Source organism: Pseudonaja textilis, chromosome 1 (assembly GCF_049901715.1).
Source record: "Pseudonaja textilis isolate UNSWEBS1 chromosome 1, rPseTex1.2, whole genome shotgun sequence".
Classification (NCBI taxonomy): domain Eukaryota; kingdom Metazoa; phylum Chordata; class Lepidosauria; order Squamata; family Elapidae; genus Pseudonaja; species Pseudonaja textilis.
The window spans coordinates 255575192-255594335 of record NC_141990.1 but is presented as its reverse complement, the minus strand read 5'-3'; the positions used below and the strand labels follow the sequence as shown (position 1 = coordinate 255594335).

Here is a 19144-nt window from a genome sequence, read left to right as displayed (position 1 = left end):
GACTGACACCAGGCTGCGACATGCCAGAAACGGCCATGCAAACAAGCGAAGGCACATCTATGGGGATGCAGGCAGCATGTTAAACCACACCCCCTTCTCTCCATGAAACTGATCCCTGGTGTTTAAAAGGTTGGAGAGATGCTGCTTTACAGCACCGTTTGAGTTTACAGAGGCAGCATATTGCCCGCAACAATCTGGATCCTCATTTTACCAACTTCAGAAAGCTTGAAGAATGAGTCAACCTTGATCTGATCAGGATCTAACTCTTGTGCCGATTTACAACAGCATTTCCAATTGCAGGCAAATACTACATGGTCATTAGGTGTGACATTGTGTGATTGTCATTTGTATCCTGATCGTTTTTCCATTGACGTAGTTTGATGCTGACTGTCAAGTTCACTGTCATAATTGCAAAGTGGTTGCAAAGCACCTGAATTGCAATCCCGTGACAGTAGGAATGCGACAACAGCTTGGAATTTAGATGACTGGCCATTAAATCTCCTCATTCAGTGTCTTCATAACTTCAAACAGTTGCCAAATAAAAGGTCATTAACCAAGGATTACATGTAATAGTACACATTTGTGATGGGGGAGCCATTCCTTTTTTTAATCCTAGAATAGTAGATGGACAAATATTCAATCCTGGCCCTGAGCTGTAATATGTAGAAACCCTAAAACTACACTTATGTTTGTAGACCTTCTTCAGTTGTTGACACAACACTGTCCTATCACTGGATCATCTCCATTTTTGCCTTACAAAGGTGTTTTTTTTTCCAAAAGACAGGACAATGATGCAGCATTCTCTGTTCACTTTTTGAGCAAGCTTCTAATCTCATCAACTTCTGATTAGAAACTTCTATGGACACTTACCATATATTTAGTGGTCCTGAAGGATTTGATCTTGGCATATTTCTTCTCCCCCCAACATATGCACCATTTAAAAATGCTGAAAGTGACTTACGTATTGTAGCAATAAACAAGACAAGCTGATAATTAAAACACAGTGCTAAAATGTTAAAACTGCAGAGGCAGCAAGAGATAACAGAATAATATCTGCCAGTGGAACGATAAAACAGTCATTTGATTAACAATCTATTGCAGTTGAGCATGTGAGATACTCATCTGACACCAAGAAGACGTTAGTATTGATGTTGTGCAGTTCTCCTGGGAGGAAAAGAAGAAAAAAACATTCCATACCCTAGATATTAAACGTTAAGAAAGTAGGATGAGCTCTATCACAAAAAGTCCTGTAGGCTCATATATAGAAGGTCATTGTTTAGCAATTGCCTTGGACATCATCTGTTTGCAGTTATGATGATGATGAAAAAGTAATTTTGTGATGAATGTGCTCATTTATGACCTTTGCAGTAACTCTGTCTCAGTCACATGCCAGTACACTTTTTTGTGAGCTTGACCTGTTTAAAATTTCCCCACCCCTCATACAGTGGAGAGATTGCCTAAATAAGCTATCACTTCATGAGCTGGCTTTTCTCCCCCTGAAACCGATCCCCCAAAGTGCTACCCACAAGTTAACAAGCTCAGCTCTGTGACCTTAATTCGTTGATTAGAACCTCTGGCCCTCTAGAATTGAAATCATGTGGCTTCAGGGATGCTGTGACAGTTTGAGGACCAGCCATTGTGGGCTGCTGCATGACTCTGACAAGATCCTAGTGAACAGTGAAGCTCTTTTGCTACCTAAGCAGGGCCTGACTCATAAACGCAGCATGCTAGGCAAACAGCCAGCAATAACACATTTCTTTCAGTGTACATTTCCCATTATATGCCTGCTTAATCTCTTTTCACGCTTTTCTCTCCAATGAATCTAATACAAACATCAATTCTTTTCCTGCTAATCAGTGCTGGAGTGAACATTCCAAAGATCAGGGAAGTGGGGAGAAATAGCTATAAAATGTGTCCTTTTTACTCAACTTGGTATGAGTTGAGTTTCAGAAACCTTCTCCGTTGTTTGGTTTCACCGGGCTGTTTAGAGATGTATTGTTCTTAGTTTAAAAGCAAAGGAAACATATGAAATAAAATTGTAAGCAATTCACAGTCACTTGGGTTTCTTTAACAACCAAGTTGCTGGTTCCAGTTGCAGTCATTAAACAAGAACTACCTGTAATGCTATAGGAAAAAGATGCTCTAACAACTAGTTTATATCAAATTTCAGCCTCATTCCTATCTTCTATTAAAAGGTAAGAAAATAGTCCTGCTCTTTTGTATAAAAGCCAGCTGGATGATTTCAGGCCAGGCATTCTTTCTTAGCTCAATCCACCTCACAGGGTTGTTGCTGTGGAGAAAATAGGAAGGGTTGAGGGGAGGAAAGAAATAGGTATGCTTCTTGCTTTGAGTTATTTATAAAAATAATAAAGATATAAATAAATGAAGTTAAGTAAAATATTTGCTGTAGATAGGAAACAGTACAGGCAATAGTTAATAGAAAGCAGCCCAAGGAAAAATTGCACTTGATGTAGATAGGTAGCTATATCAATAAACAGGTACTGGGTTTATATTTTAGGGGCATGTTTATATTGAAGCAGAAAAGAACAAAGCCTGACAGGCAGTGAAAGGATGTTAAACTGATGTTGGTGATTGTTTGCTTTCTTGTTCAAGGAAATGTCATTTGAAGCAATGTCACTTGTCAAAACAATCCTGCCTCTCCTAAATGGAGAGACTTCATAGCCATAATTCACCAATGGAGCCGATCAAGCACAGTGGGCAGGAAAGACAGGAGTTTACATTGTGATGCCTGATCTTTCTCAAATGTTGGGTAATGCTGTGGTTTAACCTAAATATCCCCTAAAGCAATTCTGTGATGTCATCTTTATAGAAAAGGTCAGGTAGAGCTTAGGATCTTGAACAGACTTAAAGGCTTCAGTGACAGGAGGGCTGATCTGTTATTGAGAGAAACTTCAAGATGATTTATATACCTTTTTAGACTGACTTTACATTCAGAGATGGCACATTGTTTTTTAAATTCCTTTTTACTAGGAGGGACAATTTCATATTTCAATGAATCTCACATGAAAAAGCCATGTTTGTACTTGTAACCTGAGTGCTACAAATGAAGCTACTGATTTCCTCACTTTAAAAAAACAGCAGCATAAAACCTGACTGAAGGGTTTTTTTCCTAGTTGGTTTGAATTACCTGATATTTATATTTATGAAGTGAACAATCTCTATCCGATATCCAACTTTTTAGTACCAGCAAACAAAAGCCTTTGACCAATTATCATGAGCTAATTAAAATTGATTAGTGAATGTTATCAGTCTAGTATGAATTATACACCTAAATATAATGTGATATATAGCACTGGAGACTTCATGCTTAATTCTTAGATTTTGCACAGTTCCTATTTTAAAATGCAGCCTTTACAAAATAGTGCTATTTTTTCACAGAAGAATTAATCCATTACCTTAGTAGTGGCCAAGAACTGAATTTTACAAAGGGGAAATTGACAAAGCAAAGCAAACATCATAAGAGTACTGCCAGGACTTTATATTTTGACAAACAGGAAAATAAGAATAGTCTTGTACAGTCTTAATTGTTCGGTTTTTGCTTCTGAAATGCCTGAAAAAATGCCTCATATTTAGTATGGACATCTGTTTTGTTTTTCCATTTATTGCCACATAAAATCTAAATTTGTGAGAATACCTGGTAAAATGGCATTTTAATGTACACATTTTAATGAATCTCACAGTGATTGATGTCAAAGTAAACGTTACAGCAGAATATATCATTTTATAGAGGTTTTGGAAAGTATAAATGCAAATATATAAATACTTAAGGCTTTTTAAGAGCTCTTCTTGGCCGTCTAATAATTCATTCCTTTTAAGATGAACCTATTAATACATTACCTTCTTAATCAGAGGTTTCACCATTAACATTAACCAAATTCAAGAGAGATAAAAATGTATTGTTTTCCAAAAGGGGAGTAATTGAAATGAAGGAATTTTTTAATTAAATAATTACTAACTGCAACTTCTGGGATGCTGTTTGAGAAAATATAGGACTCTACTTTATATTGCTCATTTCCTTTTGTCATGTAAACATTTTTACATTGGGGATTCACACTGCAAACCGGCCTAATATACTAAAGAAGCATTGGATTGCAACAAAGTCAGAGCTTGGCTATTGGTCAAGATTGGCTCTGACTACCATCACACTTGGAAGATTGCTGAAGTCTCCTGTAAATGGATTCTTGTGCTTCAAGTTTTCTTTGGTATTGTTTTCTTTGTAGAGATCGAATGAGAACATCTGTCAATGTAGTAGGAGACTCCTTTGGAGCTGGCATTGTTTATCATCTGTCCAAGGCAGAATTGGAAAACATTGATGCTCATCACAAGATACATGAAGATATTGAAATGACCAAGACTCAGTCAATTTATGATGATCTGAAAAATCACAGGGAAAACAACTCGAATCAATGCGTTTATACAGCTCACAACTCTGTCATAATAGATGAATGCAAGGTACCTTTCACATTTATGGATATTGAGACTTGCATCTAGCAAGTCACAGTACAAACTTTTTTTTAAAAAAATAACAAATTATCTTTCTTTAAAAAATGTAATAAGGAAGACAACTGCTACCCATTAAAAATGTTGTATATGTGTATATTTGCTTTTAATTTTGTTTAATTTATTGCAATTTTGTTTAAACTGAAAGATGCATGTAATGTTTGCAACCAAGAGCATGTTTCACTATGTGTTATGGAAAGCAGCACCATGCTGAAAGAATATGGCTTCATTTTATATTTCAATATAAAATTTCAATATTAATTTGATTTTAAAAAACACTTTGATTTAATTGATATGAAATAATGAATTTGTTGCAAATTATGATGGGTTCCAAAAATCTTTGTTTTTCTTCTTCAAAATTTATTTATTTATAGAATTTATATCCATCTTAACCTAATAAGTCTGGTGCTTTCCATATTACATCATACAGGCACATGCATTGGACTTCTTAATATGTGGAAGCTCACTAATCCAGGCATGTTTGTTCTTGCTTTCAGAGTTATTTTTGGTCATCATTACCATGTCGATTTTGTGGTTAATGTTTGATCCTGTCAGTAATAACATGAGTTAAGAGAAAGCTATAACAAGAATCCTCCTGACCAAGATTGAACTGAGTTTCAGGAAACCATAGAGATTCACAAAGATTATTTGAATAATTCCTTTATCTTATTTTATTAATCACAATTTGTGGTGGCAATTGAATCTGGTAAAATATTAGAGTATATGAACTAAATTTTGTTTGCAACAAGCTAATTTAAAAACATAGATTGGCAACTGTCTTTTTGTCAATCCCAAGTAATTAGGATTAGTTACTATTGAGGGTTCAGATGAACAATAAATTGTGATCAGTCAAAAATGGAAGAGAATGCTTCCAGTCACAGTGAGAAGAAAAAGTGAATTCAGTGCACAAATGATTGATTTCCTTAGCTTGTTCAAAGCACAATAAAGTACAGTTGTCCCTACTAACAACACAAGGTTTGACTGGAGAACTGAATTCAGTGTTTTCTTTAGCAGATCTACAGCTCCATCTTTATATATTTATGCTGATAATGCCTGATTCTGTTATTAATATCTTATCAGCCATAGGTGTCCACTGCTAACTGAAATGATGTGAAAATGACAAAATGTGCATTATGAAACCACAATACAAACTATGTGTTTTCATACTTGTACTCTAATGTTGGAAACAAATATTCTATGTAACTCACATAGTTTGTGATGACCCAATGCAGGCTTTGCATCCAAGCTGAAATATAACCATGATTTTAATTACATAATCATTACGTTTTTTATCCACAAGGGTTAGTTTTCAGTTTCAAAGCTGAGTAGGAGGGAATGGCTGCAGAAGGCTTTGTGTCATATTACGTTTCTAAAACTTCATCATTTAAACACAATAAAATTATGTTTCAATCCAAAAACATTTTCAATCCAAAAATGTATTGTGATCAGAAGATTTTATCCATATGTCAGTTTCCATGACAGAAAAATAATGACAGTGCTACGATTATGTTTTCAGTTTAAGAAGAACTTTCTCGGATATAGGCATTAAACTACTTCTATAAAATATTATTGGTTATGGATATAAAGGAACACTAAACTAAAATTAATCACTTTTAACTTTTAGTCATTCAGATGGTGGAGCACACATTTAAGATGTTCATGCTGAATTGAATGGGATACAAATATGCTGTTTATTTGTATGCAAATAAATGTTTAACTGTACCATCCCCGATAAAAGTTAGGAAATAGCACTAAAATGAATGTGTGAATATGAAAATTCATAACAGGATCCAAGTTTATTATTTGGTCAGTAGTTTTTGTTATTGGTGCTTGACTTAGTTACTAATACAATTATTTGTAGTCATGACTTTTTAATATTTAACTGGTTTCCTAATGCTGCATGACTAATATAAATTTACTGGCAAGCAATATTGGTTTATGAATTGCATGAGTTTTTTCCTTGTATTTTTATTGTCACATTTTATATTTCTTTCTGACCTTAGCTACAATTTCAACTTCAAATATGAAGTGAACTTTATTGTTTTTATAATGCATGTATTTTCCTCTTTGTAATGAAATTGTTTCAAATGTGAATGCATTCCTCATGTTTTCATGTCCAATACTTTTATGCATCTAATTTGTCCATCATGTGGAATATTAATCTTGTCTTGTAAGGTTCTTTTTTTGAAGCTGAGGACCAGAATATAGAAGGTAAGGTTGGAAGTACAAGTACATAAAAGACAATGATGATGTAAAGGTCCTGTTCAGTTCTAATCAGTCCAATAAGTACATTACCTCTTTTGGGGTTTTTGGCTGTGTTTATGATATTACAACTGTAAAAAGATATCAATGGCCAGGAAGCATTTTTTCAATTAACTATCTGGCTACTGCTTACTAATCAGTGTTTCCCCTAGAATGTTTTCATCATTCTGGGCTTCCCATCATTTTTATTCAAATTTAAAAATGTAACAGAAATAAATTAAATGCAATCTTGTTAATACTTGTTTGACTTGACTGTAACTGTACCTTTAACATGCACCAGTCATGAAAGATGTCACTGTCTTGTGGCAAATTAATTCTTCCATTTACTGTTTTGCTATTTTTTTATAGTCTGCATACAAAAAAAATAGCTTATCAGTCTGCTATCAGTATTTCTCTGTGTTGTATTTTGTGCTGTAAATTTGAATATTTTCAATAGATTATTTTTGTAAAAAATTGAAATAATGAAAGAACTGAATCACTACAAAAAAATTTAAAGTACAAATATACTCAGTCAGTTTTGTAACAAATTTGCATAATTTATTATGTTTCCTGTAAAAGTGCCTTGATATTAAGCTAGGTGTTGATGGTAATTACTTTCAGGTAACCTTGGCAACCAATGGCAAATCTGCAGACTTCAATGCTGTCGAAGAAGAACTTTGGAAACATGAAAAATAAGATGGAAACCCTCCAGGTCCATCTTGAATAAGTCCCTGAAGTTGTCTTTTGGTAAAGCAGATATCAAGATCCAAGATTTTCCACTGTTTTTATTTAGCATAAAAATGCACTTACTTAATGCTGTTAACTGAAACTTAGCAATGGTCTTGTGAAGTCTTTGCTCTTTTAGTTTCTTGGCCAAATAATTCATTTTATTTTATTATTTGTTTGGGTGTAAGAGAAATATTTGGTTGTAAGAGAAATATTTGGTATTTCTTCCTTCTGTTCAAAATAGAGAAAATATAGGCATTTAAAGAAGAAAGATGTTTAAAGGCACAATATAGCTGATTTGCTTCAGGGACTAAATATTTAGCATTAATTATAGTGGCCATCATGCAGAATCTCCCTCCTGCTAAACACATGAACCTGCACCCTGGTGTATACTGAATACAGTGAACACAAAATGTAAGACATTCGTTCTTAAATACTTTTCATGTGCTTTTACTTTGCATATGGTTTTCTTCAATTCCCTTTTCTCCAAGCAGTCTTAAAATAAGTGATCTACCTAAAAAAATTCTAGTTCAGAACTCCAGTGAATGCCAATACATGCAAAATAACAAAGTATTTTCAATGATAAATTCATCATCTCTCCATTCTAGTTCTATAAACAGTCAACCTTTTTGAGATCAGAAGGCAGAGAACAGTTTTTACACAACTGAATTGGATAAATTTATGATTGGGGGTTCATTTCCTTGTAATCCCAGTGGAATGTTCTTCCAGTAGGCAAATTTGGACACTGGAATTAAACAAATGACACGTTTGCACAGCTAACAATCCATGCCAGAAAGTATGCATACTTATTTGGGAAGATATTCAACAGTTAGAAGAATCTTAATAAATGTGTAAGCAGGAAATAATCATATTTGTATGGATCCAGAAGCATAAAAAAAATCACAGGAATCTTAATGCAGTAGTTTATCATACTAAAACTAACTCAATGCCAATAGCTTAGCATACACCCCAATCATATCTTACTGCCTCTTTGTTGAGATTTGAGAGTGCTTCTTTTAGAGAAGATATCATCTGCTAGTAAATTCTCTTTTGTCATTCCTTTTCCTAAGAAGAAATGAGTTATATTTAGCATGAGTACAACATCAGTTAGTTATTTAATCAGGGCTAAGATATTTTCCTGTAAGTATTAGATATCTTCCAACCCAATATGTTGAATCTTAATTATATTAAGCATAATTAGTTTGGGCAAATATCAATTCACTTCTCTAGAATATTTTTATTTGCTATGGCACTCAACATGTGATTATTTCTTTGCCACAATGTTGTAGAACAACAAATTCTGCAAAGTGATGCCAATTTAATATCTGATAGTCTTTTCAAGCTAGCGTTATTCTCTGTAGAAATATGAAAAGATCAGACAGAGCTGTGTTTCTTCTTTTTGTTCCAATGTATTAAATAATTGGCCCTGGTGAGAGCAGAGATTTGGATGTAACTCTCACATCACATTCATCTTGGTGAACTCTACAGGTAGTATAATTTAACTCAGAAAGACACAAGATAGATATAAGGAAAGCACACGTCTAACATCTCCTTTTCAAATCAGGTCTGGCACATCGTCCCTGCGTGCATTAACAGGAAGAAAAGAGAAATTTTACACAGATGTAAAAATTTTACACAGATGTCCTTATGGAGAAGAAGTGGCTATCACATGTTGGTGCAATTTTTTTCATGGGCAATCCACACTGAAGCACCTTTTAGGATTTTCTTAGTCACTAAAAACCGATATGCTTGTGCTTAGCGTCACATTATATTTCTCTTTCACTTTGAAGAAGTGAAGTACTGACCACTAATGTAATAGGTTCCTTTATATGGGGACAATTTCTGAAATAGTAATTGAAAATAAGTCATGGGTTTCATTTCAAACCATGCTGAGAAGGAAGCCCTCAAATTAAAATAAGAAGCAATTGTTAAGTTTGCAATTAAGAGATTTCTGATCTTTACACAGAAAAAAAAAGTCCTGTGGGTGGGATTTGGGAAAACATTTTTGGATGTTTCATAACTCAGGGAAATTCTGGTTCTTAAAGCCACACTTTACTTACAATCAGGGATATTCGTGGGGAGTGGTAAAAAAAGTCAATATGGCCTTGTAATTAAAGCCCTACATTTGTTTTATGTCCATGGCTTGCCTACAATATAACAGGGAGAGGTTCAGGTCCAATCATGCTCAGCACTTGATTCCTGAATGAATTCTAATGCTCTGGATTCTGCTGTGGTAACCAACAAATTTAACTATCCACAGTCTTTCCATTTCACAGTACAAAATGGAACCTTAACAATTATCCCACCTTCTTTATCCAGGGTAACTACCACAGTTTCTGAATTTCTAAAAAGAAAGATACAGAATGCTAGTGTATAAGCATTGCCCATTTATGTGAACATGCTTTTCATTTGCAATTGCAAAATACAGTAACAATTGTATTCTCTATTTTTTTCTTAGTAGTCAAGGTTTTCCTTCATATTAATGCCTCCATTGTTGGTAACATTATTAATGATTAATAATTAACTATTAATATAATACTTAAGCATTTCTGCAATTTAATCCCTGATGTGCAATAATTTGTTTCTTGCCTAGGCAACCAAGTCATGTGATAGCTACCTAGAGACTCAGCAAAAGAAAACAATTAGGTATTTCATTCGTAGGAAACTATTTTGCACCAGCACTTTGCACTTCATTCAGGTCCAGTTTCTTAATTTGCATTATAAACCCAGCTTTGCTTATAATTGGATGCAATTTCTTGATTAGATTAAAAGGGAGATTTGAACAAGCAAAATTCCATTTATCTGTTATGGCATTGCAAACCTGAGAAATTCTGGCTACTTTGAAGAGAAAATTTTCCCATATCACTCCTGGTATGGCTTGATTCCTGGAGTTCAACAGAATGATCCTTTGTTTTTTCTGTGGTGCTACTATATGCTCCTGACTTTTTATAACCAGGCTTAAGTGATATTCATAATACATCTGAAGTAAGTTGCAACTGTGCTAACAAAAAAATTATATTTGCATGCGTGAAAAAACATTTGCTTTTAAGCCATTTTTATCCACAAGATCTCTTTTTAGCAAGCTGAAATGTCTTCTGTCTCACTTGTAGATACTTGATCAAATCTCTGACACTCTTCAGCTTTTAAAAGTATCTTTTAACAGTTAATATGAGTAATATTTTTGCACTTATTTTTGCATCTATCTATATTTCTGTCAACATTGCTCAAAAAGATTAATATAAAAATGTTTATCAAATACAAAACCCCAAAAGACTGGCTCTTTCACATCCCAATGTAATGTGGGATGTCAGGAATTTTCTTTTATATACATCCTCTTTACTTTTCAAAATTTTATCCCCTGCTAGTGAGACCCTTTCTGTAAAGTCAGAGAAGATGGACACTGCAACTTTGACAAACCTGAATTCAAACTAGTAAGAATTTGTACCTTACATCTAGAGTTGCGGTTTTTTTATACATCTGCTGTTCCACCAAGCCAAATGCTAATTGGTGGTTAAACAATTCATATATGATTCTATTCCTTTGATTATATGTTTCTAAATTGAGTTAATAACTCCATGAAATTATTCTTGATCTGTAACAAGCTTTCATGCTTTGATGCTCACATTACTCTTACTTCATGATAGGGATCATCCTACCGGTATCCTGTTTAACTAAACAAAATTATACGTGCACTTGCTCTTTTTTACAGCAACACTGAAGATTTTTGCCCTAGGGACCCTGCCATTTGTTAACCCTAACACAAGAAAATCTCATACCCTAGGGTTTTACCTAAGAAGATGCAGAAAAGGCCACTGCTCGTGAGAATCTAGAATCAGAATCATTAGAATTCTGGTTATACATTGGAAAACTTATATGTTGTGGATTTACAGAATCCAGACTTCTCTCATTCTCTGAACATGTAGGGTGGAATAGAGAACCAAATTAAAGAAAAATAACCCATGTCAGTACCCCCATTAACCATGATTGACTGTAAATGCCACACCAACATCTAAAAAAATATGGCTTTTCCATCTTTTATTCTCTCTCCCCTCATCCCCAAATTATAAGATGGTTTATTATTGAACTTTCACCCCTCCCAACTTTATCCACAAAATATTGCAATTCACAGGCTGCCAGAATAATATTTTTTTAAAAATGATTTAAAAAAATAAGAACCACAATTTTTAGCTGTGTGGAAACTCCCATCTTTTAAGCCAAGCTCTTCTGAAAAAAATAATAAAGCTATTTGGAATTAGATTCAATTTATAGCACTGATTGCTTCAAGCAAGGTCTGTAAATCATATTTTAGAATATGCCAATCTTCCACATTAGAAAACAATATATTGTACGTAACTTAAATACTTCCTCTGAAAATTATATTTTAGTTTGCTATAACTTTGACACCTTGTTTTCAGAGCTGGTGGGGTGGGTTTAATCAGTGCTATAAATCTCAACATCGCATTATCTTTATTTCAAAGCTGCTGCTTCCATTTTCCATTGACTACTGTAACAAAATCTTCCTTCCTTCCTAAGGCATGAATGGTAATTTATGGAATGCATGAGGTGTGTTTCGACTTATTCTAATTTAACCATTTATTATTCTGCAACCATGATATACACTGTACAATGAATTAACTTATTTCTGGCATCTGTAATTTACAAACATTTGCAGAGGTTATTTTCTTATACCAGTTGCAGACAGTTATTTTATTATACAACCATATAAGCAAGCAAGGGAAAAAAAGCTATAATCCTTTTAAGGAAGATTTTTTTGTAACAAACTCTGATAAATAAAATTTGTGACTGGGTTCATGCAACACATTAAGCCATTGTATCAGTGGGTTGGTTTTGACCTAGCACAACATATGAACTCAGCTCTTGTGGCTTGCATACCATGATTTATAGCTGAGTATTATATAAAGCAGGCCACTACAGCTTGTTCCACAAACCATGGTTAAAATGAACTATGTGTGTGACATATGAAACCAGCCACTGTTATGTTATGTTAAATTAACATAACTCTTTAAACTTTATAACTTTAAGCAAAGCACAAATGGAAGTTAAAGGTGTCTTTATGCTACAGTTCATTATGGAACACTATAAAAGTATTAATATAGATTTGAGATTAAGCCTTTTTTTTAATACAGCTTGTTTTTTTACCAGGATAATTCCAGAATGTCTCTACCCTATAGATAAATATTCTGATTCAGAATATATTTTGTTTTTAATATACTTACTTGCCATTATTTTCAATGGAATTAATTTACAAAATCCATATACTTTAGGATTACAGCTTTTGAAGGGAAAAAAAAAACCTAATCTATTTATGCCCAGAGCCAGTAAGACTCAACTTGGTGTCCAAGATTTGCATCCAACAGCATTTCATGAGTTTGGTAGGCCTTCCATGGAAATGATGATACAGACAGAATGAAGTGTCTGCTTTTGTTTATGTACCAAATTCCCAGATCAATGCTTAATGGTTACATTTCTTCACTAATGTGACACCCATCACATTCCATGCTGACAGAGAGAAATGTTACTTTCTCAAACAGTATTAAGATCTAGTATTTACCTAATGATTGAATGACAAAAGATTACTGACACCAGGAATTATTTGTTAAGCTACTAATGAACTCTCTTGGTTCAAACTGTTCCAGTTTTTAGATGCATTTTGTTGAGATATACAAAGACAAAAATACGTTCAAAATGTGTAAGGAACTGCAGCATTTGATCGCACATCTTTGCCTTTCTACAAAAGGACCAAATTACATTCTTTAGGGGATTATGTCAACTGAATAGCACATATATAAATACCTCCTGATTTTTAAAACATTTATAAAATAAAAGCAAGCAATATATTTTTCACCATAATGATTGAAATCTGTTTTTCTTCCTTTATTAACAGTTAATTAAAAAAAAAACCTATATTGATAATGCCTTGTTATCATCCAAGCACATTGAGAGAGCAAATAAAATTTTAAGACCCAAATTATAGTTAGAATGTGATTCAGATTCTGCCCCTTTTGGCATACGGCTGCACAAAATTGAAGAGGCGAAACCTTCAGTAACAATTGACTCTATGAAACAGGTATATTTAACTTGTGCAACCTGTCATATATGACCTGCGAATGGATGAATAAACTGTACAGTAGGTAGGGGCAGTACATTATTGTGAACTTATTTTGTAATACTTCTCTATTTTAAAGCAGAGTTTTCTAATATTCTCGTACTTAGAACTAAACGCGATCAAGTTGTAAGACAAAACACTAGTATTCACTATCAAAGCATGATGCTCTTACAAAGTTTTGGTGCGTTGTTTTTCGCATGAAGAACAGTGCCTCCCCACGTGTTCTATAGATAAAGTAGTTTATCTTGGTGTAATTTCAGTGAAATTGTGTATATGGTATTAATAGTTGGTATTTTAATTTAATTTAATTTAACTTCAACTCTGCTGGAATAGAAATGTATAGTAATATGTTTGAAAATAGATTGGATTAAGTTGGCTGGCTTTGTCTGCTATATTGGTATTCCCATTTCCAGATGTTTAACAGCAAAATTGCCATAATCTGCTACCCATGGCTATATGGTGGTATAAGCAGTATAATTGTGTTTAAATAATTGTTATAACCCTTGTGTTCCAGCCAGGTCATTGTAAATATGTTAGTACTTGTCTTTATATATCTAAACAAGCAGCATGTATGTTAGTGTCTGTATAACAATCCCTGGCACTTAGTTAATGTGAATGACTGTCTGATGTCATGCTGTGATTGCAATAGCACTGCTACTTTAATGAATAAATATAAGCACAGTATTATATTGAGCTGATTATGTATTTTTCTGTATACATGATAGATTGGAGAAATAAAGATAGATGTTAATAAATTGTTGCAACCATCAACATGTTGATCCTGTGTACAAAAAACAAAACAAATCTTTTATTTTGAATGCTATGTTTACCTTTTTGAAACTGCAGTCTCAGCTTTACTTCTCAACCAGGACATTGTGGTGATGTAACCCAGGGGTGTCAAACTGATTTCAAGGGCCAGATCAGCATTGTAGTTCTCTGCAGGCCGGGGGGTGGGGAGATGGGTGCAGCACCCTACTGGCCAAAATGGGGTGCAGGGGAGGCTGCACGTGGCCCCCGCTTACCCCGCCCTAGGCCCGTTTTCAGCCAAGTGCTGCAGGAGGCAAAACAGGCCACGTGAGGGCCTTATGAGCCTCTCCCAACCCGTTTTGGCTGGCAGCACAGCACAGGCTGGTTCTTTGATATTTCCAGGCTGGCCCCGTGGGCCAGATCTAACCACCCCATGGGCCGAATCTGGCCCGTGGGCCTTGAGTTTGACTACCCCTGAGCTAACACTTCAAGATTCCTCAAGTGTTCGTTTTTCGTTTCTTCCCTAACCATAGTAACAAATCCAAATTCAAGGCAGTGTGAGAATACAGACTTATTTTTGAAGTGTATTCTTTTACTTGTTCATATTCCAGTGTTAATAGACCATGCGAAGATAAATGGTTGAGATAAAAATATGGTATAAATATGCTTTCTTAGAAATAGTTAGAGAGAAAAAATGTGTCTTTATATAAAGTTAAAATCAGACAAAGCCAGGAGATTCAGGAAAAACAGCAAAAGGTCTCCAAATTTCATTTATGAAAATTTGGTGTGAGACAAGCTGGACAAAATATAATTGATCTCATATTAGTTATAAATCCCAACGCAAAGCTACTGCAGTACAATTGCAGGCAAGATTCATTTCATGTTTTACATATTATAACACATAAATTTAAATATAATTTATGATAACCCTGAATCAAATTTAGTTATTGTCTGTCTTAAATTCTCTAGAACAGTGTTCCCAACCTCAGAAGCTTGAGATGTGTGGACTTCAATTCCTGGAATTCCTGATAATGGTCATCATGGCTGGGAGATTATGGGAGTTGAAGGCCACATATCTTAAAGACGCTAAGATTGGCAAGCAAGGCTGAAGAAACAGGTTATAACTATTCGTCTTTCTTAATAGAACAAGGAAGTTGTAAACTGAATTTAGTTATTGCCCAAACATAGTTATATATCTTGCTCTTGTAGGCCTTGAATATATGGATACCATATAATTATGCATAGAAAGGGGAGATCCACTCAATTCTAAGCTCTGTGGATATATTCAGCTAAGGGGAATTATTAGATCTTATGCACATGACCTCTTAGATTGCATTGTTGGTGGGTCACCCTACATACAAAAGAAAGCACAAACTTGGCTTTGACTGTAATTAAAAATATTCATCTAAAAATGAAATGGTGTATTGTATAATATCTATGCCATTTTGTGTAAAATCTAATACATGGAAATGCTAAATCTTTATTAATGTTGATTACTTTATTTACTACAGTAGCAATGACTTGTTTACTAAGCACTTTTCATAGTTCTTATCTCCTTTATCTATACCTTTAGCAATTTTTTTCATTTCCTGTGCAAACTGATTTCTATAACTTGTATATAAAACTGGACATTCTTTATATACTGGAAATAATCAGCAAAAACAATATTTCACTAAATGTTGGATTTTTTAAATGTACATATCATCAATAAATGTGAATTCAAAATTTTCATGGATAGAATCAATGTGAGTATATCTATTTACTTGCAAGCTCTAGGGAGAATGTGTGATGGAAGGATATATGAAATACAGTCCAGTAACAAATGTTTGTTATATGTATGCTGATTTGCCAATGATTGACATATCAAACCAACAGAGCTACTTTCACATTTGTTAGATTTGCAGCTTCTCCAGATTTCTGTTCATCCATGCACTTCTATAAACAGTGAAACTTCTTTTTGATAAAATAATTTGAGTTATACTACCAAAATATGTGTGTGTGTGTGTGTGTGTGTTTAATGCAGAAAAGCTGCCATGAAAGTAAAAATGTATCCCTGTCCTGTTGTTTGCTAGACCAACATTGGCCATAGCATCTAAAAGTGGGAAAATAGTTACACTTGAAGAAAATGGTTCATAGTAGCAATTGCTTATTTTTTTAAATTATTTGTGTGTGTGTGTGTTTTACTCCTGGAAACATGTTTTATTTTTAATCACAGTGCATGAGAAATACATAAAATATTGGAGATTCGATTCGATTGGTTTGAATGGAGGAATTACATTCACCCTTTTTGCTTCATTAAAATGTTTTTGGTTTGAGTGGGATCCAGTTACTTTTAGGCTGCATGCTTGGACAAGGAATTAGAAGGCTGACTTTTGGGGCCCGTAGGCTGCATTCTCTCCCTAGCATAGTCCCTGACCCCTTTGCTTAAAAAAGAAATCATGGAAAACATGCCTGCTTAAACTTTCTCTTGAACTCTGTGGAACAACAGATATAAACACTATCCTATCTGCTCCCCCACCCCTGCCCTCCCAAGCTTTGAACACTATTCTCAAATAAAACGTCATTGAACATTTATACAAAAAATACTGGATTTACATTATACAATTTCTAGAACATGTAAAGAATAAAATAAGTTATTTTTTTCTAGTGAGTTCTGAGGGACAATAGGCATCTTTAATATACATTTTTAAAGTCTCTGCAAGCAGCTACTTTTTGGTTAGTTATCAGTTATTTGTTATAAGCACTGATCAGAAAACTGAGCAGCGTTCCAAACCAGTTAAGAGATATATTAGGGTTTTTTTTAAAAAAGCCTGGATAATTCCAGTTTTAAATATTATTAAACTGCAGAACATTTACAGACTAGGAATTAAAGCTAAAAATATATACTTTTTTCCAAAAATAATCTTGCAGTGCTTTTTTTCGGCATGCTCAAATTTTATCAAACATCCATATCCTCAAAATATGATGATTGGATAGCCATTCATTCCTACTTGCACGCATAAATTTTATCATTACAGGCAAAAATAGAATAAATTGTAAATACAATATTGATAAATCAATGGATTTTGCAGTCTTTTTTATTCTGGTATAATGCAGCACATTCCTCATGACACTGTCAAAATTATGAATTAAACATTATTTGATTATTTACTGTCTAAAAGCCAGAAAGAGATTTCACAGGTCTTCAGCCAAAAGCACCACTGTTCATTTTAGCCTCAATTCACCTGCTTTATCTCCAAGTTAAGAGGCTATTGCAACCCCACATACTTTCTGTTTATGATGGGGAAAATGCATTTTATAGGCATTGCTTTTAGTCCTTTCTCTCATGCAGTTTTTTTTAAAGAGTTCATATTACTAAGTAAAAGAAAAAAAGCATTAAAGATGTCAGTTGTTTTGAGAACTGTTACTCAAGTATGCAATTTGTTTCTAGAAAAGTTCTTCCCTGGAGAATAGAAGTTTCATTCGATATGAAAGGTGCTTGATAAAAGGGAAACTCCCCTCCCTTTTAGTCTTCTTCTGAGGAACAGTGGTTCAAAACCCTGTACTCAGATTTCTCACAGCCGTGTGTTTTGCAAGGAGCTGGTACGACTGCACCACGTGTAGGGATCCCCGAATCTCTAAATTCAGTTCCATTAATTTTGAGCTGGCTTCAGACGTATCTTGTTTTGAGCCAATTATTCCAAAACTGCCAGTCTGGCCAAGGGTCTGGTGACGGAAAAATATGTGCAACCGGGGTTGAATTGGGTCTTCTTTGGAATCGCCAAATAAGTCATTGGGCCAAATGCACCTGAACACTTTGACTTGCGCTTGGTCATTTTGAAAAACTAAATTAATACACTAAGTAATTAACTCTTAAATAATGACTTTCAAACAAAAAAGGAGCATTTATGTTTATTTTATCTACATGTCAATCAAATGGCTATAATAGAGCTGAGCCCCTGCCCATCCTTATTGCTCTTCTCTCCCATGTTTCCAGTTCTTTAGTGTCCTTTTCATGCTGTGGCAAACTGAACAGGACAATAGTCCAGTTATAGTCTAACCATTGCAGCATAAGGAAGTAATATCACTTCCAGTGATCCTAATATTATGCATCTTTTGATGTATCCCAAAATTAGTTTTGGCAGCTGGTCATCTGTGATCTACCAAGCTACCCATACCCTTCCTGTAACTACTGCTACACCAGGTATAAGTAGTCCTGGACTTATGGCAATTGAGTCCAAAATTTCTGTTGCTGTGAAAAAGTGAATTTTGCCCCATTTAAAACCTTTCTTGCCCCCACTGTTAAGTGAATCACTGCAGTGGTTAAGTTAGTAAGATATTTATTAAGTGAATCTGGCTTCCCCATTGCCTTGTTGGAAGGTCCTAAAAGGTGATCACATGCTTCCGGGACACTGCAGCCATCTTAAATATGAGCCAACTGCCAAGCATCCTTTTTTTTTTTTTCAGTGAAGTGAAGTGACTTGGAAATCAAGGTCTATCTGTACCCAAGTTGTACTTGTACATGGGTTTTTCTTTCCTACCAAATGCAGAGCCTTACATTTTTAATTATTGAATCACATTATCTTGAATAGGGTCAATATTCAAAACCTTTTGAAGCTTGAACCTGTCATGTGGGGTATTCGTAAGTCTTCCAGCTTTGTGTCATCTGCAAATTTTACGAGCAATCCTGTTAGTCCCTCATCAAAGTCATGTAGAGCAATGGCTCCAACCTTTTGGGCACCAGGGACCAGTTCCACGGAAAGAGGCTTCTCTGTGGACTGGAGGGGGCGTGGTTTTGCATGT

The 19144-nt window shown here is 34.5% G+C and overlaps 1 protein-coding gene across 4 annotated transcripts in view; it reads left to right on the top strand.

The window, feature by feature from the left end:
• SLC1A2 (solute carrier family 1 member 2) overlaps positions 1–7673 on the top strand; it is an 83921-nt gene extending 76248 nt beyond the window's left edge. The window contains exons 10-12 of one of the 4 annotated variants that reach the window (XM_087921379.1): positions 4242–4473; positions 6697–6732; positions 7384–7474. In XM_087921379.1, the coding sequence (XP_087777505.1) occupies positions 4242–4473; positions 6697–6729 (265 nt within the window). In that variant the 3' untranslated portion in view covers positions 6730–6732; positions 7384–7474. Of the gene's footprint in view, positions 1–4241; positions 4474–6696 lie in introns of all 4 variants that reach the window. The other 3 variants (XM_087921377.1, XM_087921378.1, XM_087921380.1) reach the window with 3 other exon arrangements.
• Positions 7674–19144: the final 11471 nt, after the last annotated feature.